The following is a 17,844-nucleotide window of genomic DNA, read 5'->3' on the forward strand; positions in this document are numbered from 1 at the left end:
CGTGTTTGAAGTTATGTCAGAGCCACGAGGGAGAGTGCAGACAAGTAAGACCCTGGCACAGAAAGGCAAAAGGGAAGGTACACGGAGAGTTGACCTTGCTGGGATTTCCCTGACAATGTAAAATTCTTTTTTAGGGGGGAAAAAAATCCAAAGGAGAAAAATCTATCGAACCTCACATTTATTTCCTTTACTTTTATGTGTTTTATGTCACAATAAAATACCTTTTAAAATCAGAAATGCTGGGGCGCCTGGGTGGCTCAGTCATTAAGCGTCTGCCTTTGGCTCAGGTCATGATCCCAGGGTGCTGGGATCGAGCCCCGCATCAGGCTCCATGCTCCGCAGGAAGCCTGCTTCTCCCTCTCTCACTCCCCCCTGCTTGTGTTCCCTCTCTCACTGTGTCTCTCTCTGTCAAATAAATAAATAAAAAATTTGAAAATAAATAAATAAATAAAAAATAAAATCAGAAATGCTGGTATCCTATGTTCACCCTCCTAGGGAAAAACAAATGCAGCAGATTTTATAGAGAAGATAAGGAAATAAAGTCAGGAATCTAGATCATTTTCATATTAGCAGCAGCCCCAAAGTGGCTGGGAAGATGGGGGAAGTCACAGTTAAGATTCGAGGTGGCTCTGAAGTCAATGACCTGGCTTTGCACCCAAGCACAGCTCCTCAGTAGGATGTGACCTTGAGCTAGTTCCTTAACTAGCTGTCTGAACCTCAGTTCCCTCATCTGTTAAAGTGGGAATAATTCCATTTACAGCATTTCTGTACAGATTAAATAATAAATATGGTACCTGGCACATAAATACTCAATACTTAGAAACAAACAAAATGCTTGCAAAAGATACTACATTTTTCTCAGTATTTAGTACAAGGATGAAAATCTAGTGCCTTCCCTTCAGAAGCCCAAAGGAGAACAGTGGTCATCAAATTTATCCAGCCCCCATAATAATGGGAAGCCATTTCCCTAACAGGCTAATTAATGAAGTCTTACTTCACCAGAAGCTCCTTTCAACTTCATGCAGGACACCTTCTTCTAGACGAAAACTTTCAGCCAATTAAGGCTGGTCCTTGGGAGAAGAGGTGGGTCAGGGCTGGTTCTATGACCTGATTTTACTGTGTGTTTCTCCCTGAAAATAAGCCCTTGGGGCCCTCTGGGTCCTACCTCACCAGCTTTGGTCAGAGGCAACGGTAGGGTCTCCTCAGCCCCCCTAGAGGCACCTGGACCCTCGAACCAGGCTGGGAGGGCCAGATGGAATCCCAAAAGTCGCAACGGGATCCTCGGAGAAATTCGGCTCTTTCAGAAAGAACTGTGGAGATCCCTCGGAGATGGGCGGCAGGAGCCTGCGGTCACCCAAACTGGGCCACATCTCTGCCTCGGCAGGGAGAGACCAACACCAGGTGGTGAGCCCTTGCCTGGAGCGCTGACTGGTGGACACAAGATGTGCTTCAACTTTCTGCCCCCCATGCCCCAACTCACCAGTCATAAATGAGAAAATCAAGTCTGCTATTGTTAACAAATACAAATTTGCAAGTACAGATCTTTACCGATCTTTCAAAGCTTGAGTCCTGACAGGATAATAAAAGCCATTCCAGGATGAAAAGGCAGAGGGTCAGCTGGCCCGGGTAAATGCCCAATATTGGTGTGAGCAGAGTACTGGCCAGTTATGTCCTGTCCCCCTCCCCTATCACATCATCTTTCCTATTTATCGCCTCATGAATCTGCATCTTAACCTCGCTGGGCCTCAGCTTGCTCATCAGCAAGGTGACTCGTAGGTACTTCGAGAGCAGACATTCTAAGGTTCTGGCTCGCCGGGACCAGATGTCCAGTGTAGGTTATTCGAGTGACTGCTCAAATACCACCTCCTCAGAGAGGCCTTCCTGGCTCACACATTCCCTATAACACAGCTTTGTCTTCTTGGCATGTAGCACAGCAGCAGTCTTGCTTTTAGGTTATTGACCATCTCCCTCAGCGGAACAGGGATCCCCCATGTGGGCAGCACAGAGGATGAGCTTGTCTAGTTCACTGCTGTATCCAGGATGCCCAGAAAAGACCCAGCGCACAACGGTCATTCAATCCATATGTGAAGGTGAATGACCCCTCCACAGCATTTTTTTTTTTTTTAAGATTTTATTTATTTATTTAACAGAGAGAGAGAGAGCACAAGTAGGCAGAGCGGCAGACAGATGGAGAGGGAGAAGCAGGCTCTCCGCTGAGCAGGGAGCCCAATGTGGGGCTCGATCCCACGACCCTGGGATCATGACCCGAGTCAAAGGCAGATGCTTAACCGACTGACCACCCAGGCGCCCCTCCACAGCATTTTCTATCTAAAAAAAATCACGCTTCTAACTCTGGTTACCATCAGACATTAGCTGGCCAAGTGCTGCTTAGCATCTGTGGCCTTCATAAACCTCCCAGAGCTAGCAAAGCATTTGCCCGACCCAAGTCTGCTTTCCCAGGACAGAGGGCACCTTGCAGACCAGGATCCAGACCTTGTCGGAGTCTATGGCCACTGGTCAAACGCAAAAGTGTATTTTCACTTCCACATCAGATCCTCCCCTGTGGCCACTTGTGGCAGTGACCACACTGGCCACTGGAACTGAGGGAAGACTCCCAAGCGCCTACGGAGGCCAAATGCCTGCCGTGAACCACATACTCCTTCCCTTTAGGAGGACAGCATTCCGTTTCTGCTCCCATAACCGCAGTGCCTCTACCCCCACCCAAATCAGCAGCCCTGGAGGGCCCTACCCTAGAAGCCTCCCCAGACTCACAGACCACACCTAAATGTACAGACACAGCAGCGCTCTTGACCAAGACACACAGAGGCATATCTGCAACAGAGCCGCAAACAGGGGCTAGAAGGAGCAGACCCATTCATTATGGCGGCAGGCCAACCTCTGCAGATACGATTCTTCAAGCCTCCCAGACACAGCTGGGGAGCTGTACCACAGTGCACGCCTGCCCACCCCCCAGGCCACGCCTGGGGTGCACCCAAATCTCCAGGGGGAAAAGGAGACATGCAGAAGTGGCAGGAACACCCTGGGTGACTGTGATGGCCAATTCCTGGCTGTCCATATGGAACAGGCCCCAGTGCCAGAACAGACAGATCCTTCCCACAGGCAGCTAGGCGGGAGGCTGGAGACGCATGACGTCACCACACAGCCTTCCTGATGCACCCAGCTGCAGGGGAGCTGTGCCTGTCCCTGCAAACCCTTAACAGCACCCTCCAGTAGGGGGATATGGAAACACTGACCTGACCCCACGGAGAGCTGAGCCACCATGCACACCCCAGGGAGGTGCCACCGGAATGAGCTCAGGGGAGAGCACAGCTTGAGTCCCGGGGACCTCCACCTCTTGATGTCACCTGGGAGGGGTGCAAATCGCACCCTTTCTTCCAGTGAGTAGAGGATGACTTCCTGGAGGAGACCTCTCAAGAGCTGTGTGAATGACAGAGGCCCGAGTGGGGCAGACCTGGAGTTCTGAGAGGCAGGAGGGAACAAGTGCTCCAGAAAAGACAAGCCAGGCAGGGGCGCCTGGGTGGCTCACTTGGTTAAGCGACTGCCTTCGGCTCAGGCCATGATCCCAGGGTCCTGGGATTGAGCCCCGCATCGGGCTCCCTCCTCTGCGGGACGCCTGCTTCTCCCTCTCCCACTCCCCCTGCTTGTGTTCCCTCTCTCGTTGTCTCTCTCTCTCTCTCTGTCAATTAAATAAATAAAATCTTTAAAAAAAAAAAGAAACTGTGGAAAAAAAAAAAAAAAAGACAAGCCAGGCAGAGAGCCCCTTCCCCCTAACTCCGCAGGGAAAGGGAGGCCCTCGGGCAGGGGATGTCTGCAGCTCCAACAGCCCCACCAGCCCCACCTCCACAGAAACACGGTGCTGTCTCCTGCCTGGGCAAGCCCCCCGCCCCCTCCCACCTATGAGAGCAGCTCCAAGGGGGGCCTCCTTCTGGGGCAGGCAAAGACAGCTCTCCTTAAAACTGCTCCCACCACACACAGGCCCAGACGCCGAGCAAGGGCCTTCTTCAGACGGGCTGCCCCCTCCCCAACCCTGTTCAAACAGCTCCTTCAAGCCCAGGCTGGTTAGAATCCCCTTGCCTCCAGGGGCAATCACGACACACACCTGGCACAAACATTTCCTTCAGTCCTGACCACAACCCCTGGGAACCAGCTATTACTGTTAGTCACCATTTTGCAGACCAGGCAGCCGAGGCTCACAGAAAACCTGCCAGGTGTCCTCAAACAGTGGAGCACGGCAGCTCGGGCACTGCCCCCTCCACCTGCCTGCTTGGCTCTGGGTCCCCTCCTTCTTACACAAGGCCCCCTGGCCTCTCAGTTCCCCGGGGAAGGAGGAAGGGCCAACTCCGGGCTTGCTCAAGAGATGCCACTGGGTGCTCCAGTAGCAGCCCCATAAGAGACCAGGACAGGTCCAGCGTACAAGTGTGAGGAGCCGGAATGTGGGTGCGTGAGGGGGGCCGGGCCAAGGACCGGAGCCGGGCACCCCAGTGGCTGGAATTCCACATCCTTCTTTCCTCTTTTCCTTCTTCCATTTTCCTCTTCTTTGACATCCACTCAGTTTACTTCTTCCTACCTGCTGTGAAGTTCTGCACCCTGCCTCAATGTGACGGTTCCCAACTGCGCTTTAGAGCCCCCTTTAGAGCAGTCTAAAAATACACGGACTGGGCACCACCCTCGGAGGCCGATTCTGTAGCTGGGTAGAGCCTGGGAATTTCTTAAAATGGTCCCCTGGTGGCTCGGATACACAGCTGGGGCTGAAATCTGCCTTTCGAGCTGCATCCCTTCTTTGTCCAGTGTGTGCTCTGTCTCCCCAACCCACCACAGAGACATCACTCCATCCGTCTGTAACCCACTCCCCACCCAGAACACAGAAACTGGGTTCAGTGCATTCAATCTGCTACCCAGATTCTTAAGCAGCACTCACGGAACTCCCTGCATCATTCTGGATGCTGGGCATACAGGCCGTGTCAGTGAAAGTGGGCTCCCCACAGCCTCCCTCCCTCCACAGCCACACCGTTTGGGCCTGCTGGTGAGGCCAGCAGCTACAGAGAAAGTTGGTTACATAATGGGGGATGAGTGCCTCCCTGGGATACATGCCCCTGAAGAAACCTGTAAGGAATCCCTTTAATTTACTATTACAGGTTCTTGCCTCAACCCCACCACCCGCCTAGACACACAGACACACAGACACACACACTCTCTCTCTCATGACTTCTGAGGGAGGCAGCAGAATTCAGCGATGGAGACCTGAACACTTCTGACTGCAGAGTCTCAGCTCAACGCTGTGCACACAGACACACCACAGGCCCTTCTCCTCCAGACTTCACTCTGGCTCTCCATTCCTGTCCTTCCAGCCTGCAGCAGACCCTGCTTTTCCCTTATTCCCAGCCTGAGGACAAGCAGGAAAAAGTCTCCTCTCCCCCACTCTGACTGGCCTCCGTCTGCTGCTCATCGAACCCTCTCACCTCACCTCAGACACTTGTGAGCCTCACAAGACATCTGCAGACATGGCACAGGGGTTTGCCAGACCCTCAGGGACGGCCCGAGGGGGCTTTGGTGGGTCTGTGCACTAAGCCGAAGCAAGCAGAGGGCACCCCGCTTGCTAGGGATCTCTGGCAGACCGCTGCATTTCCCCTGCTTGTCACAGAAAGGTTAAGAATGCTCTCCACCCCTAAACCCATCACACACACCAGAGCTGGGAAGTTCTGTGTAAGGACGGAGTGCTGGGTAATGTACAGGCATGTCTTAACACAGCATGGACCTTCATGACCAAATTAAAAATAAAACCAGCCACAGATTAGAAGAGTAGTCTCCCAAGTGGACCGGCCAACACAATCCACTGACCTGCAGGAAGAAAATATTAGGACTTCTAAATATTTTTGAATGTCTGCTTCTGAGGTTTAATTTTTTTGGTGGTGTGTTTTATAATGTACACATGTACACATGGTGTATGTGAACAATCCATTAACTAAAAGGCAGACAAACTAGGGCCGAGGTTCAAATTCTTTACACTAGGGCTGTAAGAACCAGAAAAATTTGAGGAGCACAGGGTACTAAGAAAGCGTGACTCACCATCCCAGAGGCAGAAGCTCCCTCACCCAGGGGAGAGCAGGGCGGGGGGTGGGGGGGGTAAACAAACCCTACATTGTTTCCGATGCTTTGTTTCAGGGGCTTGTGCTTGGCTTTCCAGACAGAAGGTGATGACAATGACAAGAACATGCAAGCACCCTGGTCTCTTCAATCAACCAACATTTCTAGAATGGCCACCATGTGCCAAGGGCAGTGCTGTGCTGAGGGTACATGGTGACGTGTACCAAAAACGGGGCCTTTAAATCATGCGGCTACACAGAGGGACAGAAATGCTCATGGCAAACACTCACATTCAAGAATGTATAATTACCAACTGAAGCTCTGTGAAGGAAATTTCTCTAAGAGTTTCATAACAAAAGAACCAGACCCAGAGCCGAGGAGGGTGGAGGGTGAGGGAGCTGGTGGAGACAATTAGATGCTAAGTGGGTGACTGTGGTGGCAGTTATGGCCCAGAGTAGTTCTGCAGGAATAAAGGCGGTGAGGGAAAAGATGAGAGCACGCCGTGGCCAGTCCACGCAGGACCTGAGTAAGGTCTTGATAAGGCTCTTGGACAGTCTCCTAAGAACACTATGTATCCGAAGCACAGCGGCACAATTACATCTGTGTTTTGGTGAGAGCATGCTGGCTGAAGTCTGAAGCACGGCTCAAGGGGGCTGGCTGTTGATGTGAGGATCATCAGCTGGCAGGCAGGAGAGGACAGTATTTTGAATAGACAGGACCCTGTGACGGACAGAAGATCATGGGTGCATTTGCGGGAGGATGGAGGTGACAGAGGCCCAGGGTTCTTTCTGGACACTGGTGGAGACATTGGGTGGTGGGTCCTGAGCTGAGCCAGGACTTCGGGGCTGGGAGGCCCACATCAGATCGCAGACAGTGCCAGGTCCCTTCTGCAGTCAGGGCCGGAGAATGCAGACTGAGAGGGCCCAAGGCCCAGGCCTGTCCGGGCACAATACTTCATGGCTACCCAGAGGAGGGCAAAGGACCCCAGAAACAAGGAGTGGCCAGAGCTGTAGGAGACGTACTGGAGAAAGGGAGAACAAGAGGGAACGGCTCTAGGAAGGTCAAGGGTGCAGACACTGCTGAGGAATCATGTCAGGAAGACAGTGAAGTGGTCTTTCTGGAGTTGTTTAGGAAGCCAACCAGAGGGGGGTGGCTGAGGTGTGAGAGAAGAGAGGGCACGGAGAAGGTGGTTCTAGACAATTCTGGAAGTCTGACTGTAAAAGGGAAGAGAGGGCTAGGCAGCAGCTACGGTGACACGGAAGAATCAAGTCCGGTTTTCTGTTTGCTTTGAGATGGGAGAAACATCCAAGCTTGAGAGGGACCAAAGGATCAGAGTGGCCCAGGAGGCAAAAGGGACCTGAGCGGCAGAAGCGGACCAGACCCCGAGGACAGCGGAACTGGGCACAGATTCCGGCTAGGCATTTCTTCGGAAGCCAGGTGTGGATTTTCTGTGAGAGGTGAGGCGGCGGCCTGGAGGGCAAGGGGGCAGGGCTGGAGCGCAGTTTTGGGAGGGGGTCCGATGCAGCTGCCCTGGGCAGGGAGCAAGGGCACAGTCAGGGAGAGGGCGGGCGGTGACCTTACCCTCTTTAGCAACCGCCTGGGGTCCAGTGCTGGGGCAGCTCCACGGGGCGGGGATGCTACAGCTACGCTCACATCTAGAAACAACACATTTACCATAGCACTGCTTGTGGGGAAAGAGACCTCAGCCAAGTTCGAATCTCTAGCTTCTAACCTCCTCTCACTGAAACAAATGTGACTTTTTAATATAATGTGTCTGTCATTTGTGTGTGTTTTAAGTGAATGCCGATGATGGTGCTCCAGCAGAACTGACCATACCAGTAACGGTTACCATTTACTGAGCGCTTACTATGGAGTAGGTACTGTTCTATCATCATTTTGCAGAGAGACAAGAAGTGCGGTGGCTGGAAGTGGGGGAGACAGGATGCACCACCCAGGTAGTCTGCATGGAAGCAGGAGCCAAAGGCACTCTCCTCTCTCCCCAACAGTCTCTCCTCCGTGCTGGAAAACATGGGAGCCCGCAGGCAACCTGCACAGTGTGTGGCACACGGAGCATGGAGGGAGCCCGGTGGTTGAGTGTGCAGAGAAGAGGGGGCATGTTTGGCTGGGGGCCCCCGGCATAACCAGGAACCTTGGAAGGCATCCACCTGGGGTAGGAATTTAGGATAAGGATTCCTTAACGCCATGAGAAGGTTTGGGGTGGGAAAGAGCTAGAACAAAACCAAAGGAGAGCAGTGTGAGAACATGGGGGCCCAGGGACGAGCTGGCTTAAAAGGAGGAGAAATCGCCATTGACCTGGAGGGATTTCACAGAGCTACCAACGGCATTCTCTCATTCTCCCAAATCAAACCACAAGATGTTTGAGTGTGAAGGAATCTTAATATTCATCTTTTAATGTCTCTCAAATAATCACAAGCAATGTGATCAATTTGTGGGTCAAAGCCAATACACTATTTTTCTTTTTTTTCTTAATGAACAGAAGTGTTTTCCATGGAGTAAGGAAGCACCTTGTCATTGTTTTGTGTAACCTGTTAAGTATGTACACACTGGGTAGTGGTGTGAAACATTTTTATGTTAGGATCAGGAAGTTTTGAAAGCTACCAATCTAATTCAATACTCCCATTTTAGAGCAGAGGAAAGAGAGGCCCCGAGAAACCCAGCAGCTTGTCCAAGTTAGTTAGTAGCAAAACTGAGAACAGCACACAAGTCTCTAACAGTCCTCTGCTAACTTCCTCACCAAACCGGAATCTCCAAACACAAACATCTTTGGGAAAGACAGCCTTGACTTTAATCCACATTAGGGTAAGTGATAGTGGAGTAAGTAAGCTGATCTTTTAGATCTGCTGCCTAGAGTAAGTTCTGGTAAAGAAGACAGATGAGCATACCAGGGCAGTCGGGGGGCTAAAACAAAATAAATCTGAGTGGAAACATAGGGGTTGCAGGGTGTGGCCCAGTGGGCACAAGACAGGGCCTGGTGTGGCAGAACAAAGATATTTTTTCTTGTTTACAGACTTTGTATTAACAAATATCATCAGGACAACTGATTCTATATAAGGAGGCTGTTTCCATGTCCGGGCAGGTGGCCCAGGGCCATGGGTGCTTTGCTCATCTTGTTTCAACAAATTTTATTAAATGACAAGTTCTGAATAACAGATGCCTTCACAATTTTCCATCCCTGCCAGACTCCATCTCTTTAATGAAAACACCATTGTTGGGTATTTATCATTTGTACAATTGTATTTCAATGTAACGTAAGAGTGTAAGATTCAAAGTCAGGTCCCTGTTTCCCTGTATTTGTGGGAAGAATGTAGTGGTGATGGGGGACTGATGGTGTATATTTCCTGGGAGACTAGATGACTAGTGAGAGCAGGGGGTGGGCAGGTCAAAACGGGGTGGGGAGGTATGGTAGCACCCATCTGGAAGGGAGTGGCCCCCTCTGGTCACCAGAGTAATGAGCCTCCTCTTCATGTCAGAATTCAGGCCAAACAACTGGGCCAAGTTCATTCGACCAGGGTTCATCACCACTCAGCAACAAGCTCTGAGCTCCTCTCCCAAGCGACTACACCAAGGTAGTGGGGCAGGTCTGTGGAGTATCCCATATACAATACCCATAAAGGGTCACCCACAGCCCCAAGTTTCTTATTTCAATGTGGTATCATTAATTTGGACTGAAGCTCTGGGATGATCAGCCCCCAAAGCTAAGGTAGGTGCCTGTATTACAAATAAGAAGGACTGTGTTAAGTCTAGAGAAAGTGACCTTGAAAGGCTGGGGGTGCACAAGCAGCCAAGACAGGGAACTGGGTCTTCGGCCTGCTGTCCTTAAAGTACATGCTGAACTTATGGGAACTGGGATTCTTCCCCTTGAATTTATCTCCTCCTCCCCTTGGTCTGGCCAATCTTATTTCTATTCCCTCTGCTCATTAGCTCAAGCACAAAAGGCTAGAGGTAGAAAGAAGCTGAAACTCAAAGCCACTTTGTTGCTGGTATGTTCCCCAGGAAACATGCATGGTGGGAGAGCAGCAGGGCAGAACCAGAGATTGCAGGATTATCTGTGGCTTTCAATGATCTGTGTTCTGAGGGTCTGATGTCAGCCATGGAGGACACAGCTGCTGCACCTTCTGCAGGCCCCAAAGCCCTAAGACATCTGAAATGTTAAGAGTAACTATTTAACTACAAGATATGCAAAAACCTTTTGAAAAACTCCGGACTATGAAAGCTGAGAAATTTTAGTTGGTTATACAGAAGAACTTCTAGATGGAAGGGACACTCAATTCTAAACTGGTAACGAGGTCAATTTCCACTAAGCATCAACTACTTAAAGGGCACACACAAAAAAACTTGGAAAGACTCCTAAAGCACCACCCAAATGAATGGCTTGCCATATGTTTAATAAAAAATAAAAAACAAAACAAAACCAAACCCAGATTCCAATCCCACTGCCCCCCAAACAAGGATCGCCAAGCTTTCTCTGTAAGAGGCCAGACAATAAACTTTATCTAGAGACAAAACTAACAATACTACACAGGAACTTTTATAATGACAGAAAACAGATTTCCACAATTCTTTTATTGACAAAATTCAAGATCTATAATGAATACATTTTGGGGGGTGGAAGGGTTATTAACCATCTAACGAGACAAGTGGAATTCTTTTGGGGGGATAACATTTCACTTAACGGAGATTCAAAGTTAAATGTTCCACATCATCACATTGATTGCAATGTTTCTGTGTCCAGATTATTCTTAGCTCATGATACCGAAACACGCAGCTCACCCTGAAATGAATTTCACGACCCTTGTGGAATCTGCATTTACATGCTCCCCAGATGATTCTGATGAGGGGCCATGTTTGGGACCTGATGGACTATACAACTCTCAGAGTCCCTACTGTCCAACTAAAGGGGCCCCTGGCTTAACAGTGGGACGAGAACTCAACTCTGTTGTATAAAGTGACCACCCTCGCAACATGGAGGATGTCACACTGCTTTGCTTAACCTTGACGAGTTAAGGAGAATTAAGGGAGGTGATCCCTGAGTTGTTATTAGTATACTACATCTTAGGTACAGAGACCATGCCAATTTTCCTCAGTTTTCACTGTAGATGGTGACAAAAATGGAAAATGCATTACATGCAAAATCCCATACAAACCACTGCCTAAGAGTCTTCTCATTACCCAAAATGTATACTCCAACACCTAAAAGGGCAGACTTATTTCAGCCTAAACAGATGTGATGTTCTAAACCAAACTCAGAAAGTGTATGGTTTCCCCTGTATCAGAGCCCCTGGTCCTGACCATCCACCAGGAGGCCATCCCGGGTTCATGTTGTACCTTCAATGACAGGAAACTCAAGCCCTCATAAGGTGGCACTGTTTTAAAGCCAGAGAAGAAAAAGCTCTTCCCCTCAGTGTCTGACAAAAAAGGGTGCTTCAGGGGAGAGAACAGAGACTAAGAAGCCGAGTATGCCGACTGGCTGTGGTAAGTTCTCTATGCCTCAATTTCCCTGTGTGTAATACGAGAATAACAGTAGTACCTACCTCACAGTGCTGCTGTGGGGACTAGATTAATTCATCTGTCTAATCCACTTAGAACTGTGCCAGGCACAGGGTGGGGCTGTGTGAGCATTCACTATTATTGTTGTTGTTGTTGTCCAGAACCAGAGAGAAGCTCAAAGTTGTGTCTCATGGTACCGCAGTTATCTCTCCAGTAACACTATCACAGACTGAGCACCTGAGGGCCAGGTCCAGATAGAGCCACTTTTGTCACTTACTCATTAAACCAGATCACCACCCCCCTTTTACAGGTGAGGAAACTAAAGTTCAAAGAGGAGGTTAACTTATCGTACCTCTTTGTAGCAGTTAGAATTCAAACTCAGGTCCGTGGGGGCTCCAAAACCCAGCTTCACGATGGAGCCCCCAGACTCGAAACTAACAGCAGCAGCAATCCATTAACAAAACATAACCGACCATGACCAAACCGAGCCGGAGCTCAGTTTTCTGCCTGGGGATCCTTGGTTGGCTTGAATAAACTGGAGTTAGTATCGGGCTACATGAACCCAATTAGGCAGTAAGTCAGCCTGGAAAACATCATGCGACGTATTCCAAAGGTCAAAGTTAAAACCTGGCTTCCTGGGTAGCCTTTGCCGGGCACTGCCATCAAAGCCAGTCTCATGCAGACACCAGACTTTAACCAGTTAGGTGCTTAACCAGCACTGACATTGGCTTTTTAAAAAGTCCCGGAGAGAAGCCAGAGACGTGACGCAGAAAGGCGGTCGGCAGAAAGACACCACTCACTTTTTAAAAAAGCAAGCCTTATTCCCTTCTCTTTTCGGTTTAGGGTGACGTTTACTACCGTTTTAAACTGCCTTCCCCAAGGCAAAAAATAAAAGGGGGAGGGGCAGGGAAGGTGGGGGGAGGGGGCTCCCCTAGCAGACTGCAGGGCGCTGCAACACCCACCTGAAACCCCGAGCGCGACCTACCTTCCCGGAGCGCCCAGCCCCGGAGGGCGTTTCCCCAACACATCGACAACTCGTCCCTCCCGGGTAAGCGGCTGCCGTCCTTGGCTCCGGTCAGGGCCGCTAGAGTCGCGCGCGCGCCCCCCTCCCGAAAAAAAAACCTCATGTTTAATTTCTCCCCCAACCCTCCTATCAGTTCCTCCGAAAGAGCAAACTCCGGGGCGACCAGTACGTCTTCAGGGCCACATTTAACTACGTCTAAAACGCCAGCGGGAGGAAGGGCGAAACACTGGCGAGAAGAGGGGCGGGGGAGATAGGGAGCGCGATGGGGGGGGGGAGCACTTGCTGGGAGGATCGCCGCCCTCCCAGGGCGACCGCCGCCGCGACGCTCCAGCAGAACCTCAGGCCGTTGTCGCGGGGAGGGAACCCCCCTCGGGGCCCAGAGCACAACCCGGGGTCCCCGGAGCCGGCCTCCCCTGCTGCCTCCACGTCCGGGGCCGTCGGGGCGATGGCGCAAGACTCTGCACCCCCACCCCACAGCGACAACAGCCACGGTGACAAAATGGCAGCCCGGCGCCCGGCAGTCGTGCCACAGGCGAGCAGGGCCCCGGCGGCCGCCCCTGCCCCCCAATAACGCCTCAGCGCCCTTCGGGCTCGGCCTCCGGCGGGCCTGGCCTTCACGAAAATAATAATAACAAAACACCTCGAGCTCCGAAGCAGCTGGGAAGCCAGAAGGCCCGCCAGGGGCCGGCCCGGCGCGCCCGCGCCCGGCCAGCGCGCACGAGGCCCGGCCGCCCCGGCGCCAGCCCGCCCGCCCGCCGGCCCGCGCCCCGCGCCGCATGGAGCCCGGCGCCCGCACTCGCAGCCCCGCGCTCGGCGCCGGCCGCGCCATGGGGGAGGGGCGGGGCGGGCCGCGCGAGACCCGGGAAACATGGCTGCTCGTCCTATTTCGGCGTCGCGGCGTGGCCACCAGCCCCCGGATCCGAGTTGGGAGAGGCTCCGAAGGTGGGTGTGAGGGGGCCCCGGGGGGGAGCGCGGCGGGGAGGGGCGCAGGGGGCGCTCTCCGAGAGCTATTTGTCTTAAGAACGGTTAAAAAAAAATAGTTCCTCCTCCCCCACCCCTTTTGTCCCTCATTAGCTAGCTTTCTCTCTCCCCCTCCTCCCCAAATGTGCCGAAAGTGCCCCCTCCATCCCCTCCCGCGCCCCACTCCGCCTCGAGGCAGGGGGCAGGCGAGTGGGCTGGGAGACTCGGAGGCGAGGGGGCGAAGCGTGAGAAATCGCTCCCAGTTCGGCGCGGCGCGCTCCCCTCCCCCAGCACATACTCGGGGAAGTTTAAAGAGCAGGTTCGACCCGCTTTCGATCTCGCTCCCAGTTGGCCAGCCGTGTGGCTGGGGTTGGCCGGGCGAACCGCGCCTCCACACCCACCCGCCACGACCCCGGCCCCCTACAGTGCGCCCTTCCCCCTCCGCACGGGGGGCTTCCGGAAAGTACGCGGGAAGACCGCGGCTCCGGCCCCCTCCCCCATCACCACACCCAGCCCCCAAATCCTCCGGCTCGGGGTCTAAGCCGGGATGAAACCGGCCAGAGAAAGACAAACCGCCGGCAGATTGTTCGCGGAAACTCCTGCCTTCTCGGCGGGCACCCCCTCCCCTCCCTCCGCCACCCCCTCCCCGCCCTGCGCGCCATAAGGCACTGCACGTCTACAGTCCACAGCTGCGTTATGATGGGGGGGGCACAAAAAGGATCTTGTTTTCAAAAGTCTCACTCAGGTTTGGGGGAGGAACTAGAGAAAAAGAGGAAGCAAGGCCTGCCTTCGCCAGGGATTCGGGTTTTAACGGGCTACAGGTCAGCGCAGAGTGCTCCCCAAACTCCCAACTCTGTGGAACCCTGGCCACCGAGGCTGGAGGAAGGGTCCTCCCGCCCGCGCCGCCCTGGTCTCCGGAGGAGCCGGGAGAGGAGCCGGCCAGGGTCTCCGCCCCAGAGCTGGGGTCTCCTCCGCTGACCAGCCAACTCACATAAAACACTGTTTGAAAGCGAGAGGGAGACAGAAATACAAACGAGCGTTCGAGCAACCCACCCTCACCTTCCCCCTCCTTGGGGGTGGGCTTTCGCCCGAGCCTCCCAGTTCCCATCCGTGTAAGTTTCCTCCGGCCGTACTCCCGCCGCTGCCCAATCAATAACGGCGACCAGAAGGCAAACTCCCATCCCGGAGCTGCGTGTTTCCTATGCCCGCATAAATCTGGACCCAGCCAATACCCACCACGGGCACCAGGTCTGGCCAGCTCCGTCCTGACAAAGTTTCCCGTGCCCGTGTATTAACCAGGCGCCGAATGGCTGCCGAGGAGCCCACCCCGGAGAAAGACCGGCCGGGGGGCGCGACGGCTCAAAGGCTGGCATCTTAGCGAGGCCGGAAGGAACAGGGGCGAGGGGGGACCGGGACGTAGCCTTCGGGTAACTTGCAATAGCGATCGCTCGAGGTGGGGAGGCGCGGGGATTATCTGTGCCTTTGCACGTTCGAAAATCCCTCCCCCCTTCCAATTTATCCTCCCTTCGGAAGGAAAGGAAGAAACATCAGCATCTGGCCCGAAGGTGGGGTGGAAAGAGTGAGGGAGAAAGAGGAGGAGAGGAAGGGAGGAAGAGAAAGGGAGGGAGGGAGAGAAAGGGCGCGTTCACGAACACTACAAAGTTACAAATATGGCTCCCCCGTCTCTCGCCTCATCACTGCAAAGAAATGAAGACGCACTTTAAACTCGAGCCATTCCCAACTCCACTGCAGCCCCCTCCCCACGCGCTCTCCCCGGGGGCCTCGGCCCACATTTATCAGAAACTAAACCGGACTCGCGAAGCCCAAAACTTATTGTGTGTGTGCGAGCGAGAGAGAGAGAGAGAGAAAGGGAGGGGGAAGGCGCGGGAGGGGGGCGGAAGGGGGGATTCATTTATAAAATATAAAACCCCCTTTTTTTGTTGTTAAATCCAGGAGGCAGCCCCCCTCCTCCTCCTCCCTCGTTAATCTTCCCCCCAGACGGAGTCAAGGGAGCAGCGAGCTCAGAGGGTTATTTTGCCTCATTCTCTCCGACCCAAACGCGTGCGCCCGCTGGCCCCCGGTGGGTGCACACTCGCACGCACACTCTCGCACCCACACTCGCACACGCGGGAGCACACGCACAGGTAGTCACACACCAAGGGCAGCGGCGGCGGCAGCCGGAACATGCTCGGATGGCATTGCAACCCCCCAACCTTGCAATTCATTTGCAGTCCGACCCCCAAACCCACACCTCCCGGGCGCCCCCCCTCAAAAAAAAGTGCCTCCCCCCAACGCACACACACACACAAAGTAGGAGAATGGACCGACAGAGATATTTTTGGCAAATGCTCACATCAGAGGGCGTCCTGTTCCGCAGCTCTAAATGAATCCGTTTGTCCATGTCCATCTCTCGCGCTCTCTCTCTGCAGAGGCTCCCGCGCCGGCGGAATTCAATCAATAAACCCCGAACCCACGGCCGCGCGTTTTAGGACTTTGAAGGCTCAACCAGCTCCGCTCGGTTCTCGAGCCCCCAGCACCCGCGGCGCACACTAACCTGATCACGGTGGAGGCGGGACCTGAGGTTCGGCGGATGAGCGGCAACAGCTGGAGCCAATCGCTGCCGAGGGTGTCCGGGCAACAGCCAATGGTGGCGGCGGCGGGGGGGGAAGGGACCAATGGGCGGGCTGCGCAGCCGGCCAGGGAGGCTCAGCCATTTGGTTGTGGTGCCGGAGACGGACCCCTTTAGATTTCGGGGCGGCTGAGGATCGCGACGGCTGCTTGGTGGCTGAGCTAGGGGGGTGGGCAGAATGGCGGGGGAAGGGAAGGTGACTGCGCCTGGAGGGCCGAGCCGCTCGGCCTCGCCAGCCCGCCGCCGCCTCAGCGTTTGGCCGGGGGCGGGGCCGCAGGTGCGTTACTCGAGGGGGAGGGGCGCGGTCGGAGGGGTCGGGGTCCGGGTCCTCGCCCGGCCGAGGGCTTCGCAGGGCCACCCCGGGCCTGCCCGCGTCGCTGGACCGGGCTGGCGAAAGAGGCGGGCGGTGCGAGGTCTGGGGGCCCCGGGGCTGCCCGGCGGACGAGCGGGCGGGCGGATGAAAGGCCTGGAAAGAGGGGGAGGGGTAAAGAGTGCAGTGGGGGAGGGGCCAAGAGTGCAGTGGGGGAGGGGCTGGTCATTTTTCTGGGTCCGGCGGGCCGAGCTGGTAGAGCATGGCTGCTGCCTTCCTCTTCCTCCGCGGGTACCCACCCCGGGGCTGCGGCTCACGGCCCGCGCGCCCCTTCGCCTCGTCCTCGTCCAGCCGCGGCCATCGCCGCCCCTCTAATAAACAAGTAAATGAAAGCAAGATGCGTCCACCTTTGGATGACTTTCCTCGCGGTCTTGACCCTCCACGGAGGGGCATTTCAGTTTGCTGTCATATAAGGTCAGCCTGGAAGGAGCGATCACCAGGAGGCACCCAGGATCTTGTTCAGTCAATAAATGAATGAAGACCATGGATTAAGGATTGTTGCTGAATATACTGAATATTAAAAAGTGAAAAAGGAAGGTGCTAATAACTCCTGGTGTTCTGGACCAAACATAATTTATGGGCTTTGTAGACCTAGTGAAAGAAAACGGCGCACAGTTTATTCTAATCGTCCACCTGAATCATTTGGTTCAATTTGAGTTGCCAGAGAGGCTCTATTTGAAGGACTTTCTCCAGGTTTTACGGTTTGCTTGCTTTTTTGTTGGTGTTGGTGTTGGTGTTGGTTTTTTTTTCTTCTTTTGAATCACATTAGTTGTAAGACCTAAAAGCCTTCACTTCCACTGGGTTACCCACTTCTTATGGCCAGGCCTTGGACCTTGTCATTTACTAAGTTGGCTGCCTGTGGCTAATAAATCGTGGGGATTGTTGTCAACAAGGACAGATACATCTTTACCCTTCCACACAACTGTTTTTCAGTGCTTATACTTATACAGATCTATACTGGTCCTTATACACTCCAAGGTGGTGTTTTGGGGGGATACAGTGTGTTTATTTTTCAGGCACATGGGTTCAAGGGAGAGAGAAACCAGTATGTATGTTGCAAATTTGAAGTATTATTACATAACATCAATACAGTTTCTTTCTTGAGCATATAAAGTTTAGAAGGAAATAGAAGGTGACAGAATAAATAAAACGCACATACAGAATGCTCACACTGGGGAAGAAACTGTAGTAACTTTATTGTAACCTGATGGATTGTAAGTATAAAATCCTACAGCTAAGCATTTTACT

At 53.3% G+C, this 17,844-nt stretch overlaps 1 protein-coding gene across 1 annotated transcript in view; it reads right to left on the reverse strand.

Moving 5' to 3' along the window:
* ANP32A (acidic nuclear phosphoprotein 32 family member A) overlaps positions 1 to 16,152 on the reverse strand; it is a 36,452-nt gene extending 20,300 nt beyond the window's left edge. The window contains exon 1 of the mRNA XM_028100390.2: positions 15,951 to 16,152. Coding sequence (XP_027956191.1) covers positions 15,951 to 16,004 — 54 coding nt within the window. The 5' untranslated portion in view covers positions 16,005 to 16,152. The remainder of the gene's footprint in view (positions 1 to 15,950) is intronic.
* Between the last annotated feature and the right edge of the window lie 1,692 nt (positions 16,153 to 17,844).

Source organism: Eumetopias jubatus, unplaced genomic scaffold, assembly GCF_037043125.1.
Source record: "Eumetopias jubatus isolate StellerSeaLion01/CBP00866 unplaced genomic scaffold, mEumJub1_p1.0 scaffold_7, whole genome shotgun sequence".
NCBI lineage: Eukaryota > Metazoa > Chordata > Mammalia > Carnivora > Otariidae > Eumetopias > Eumetopias jubatus.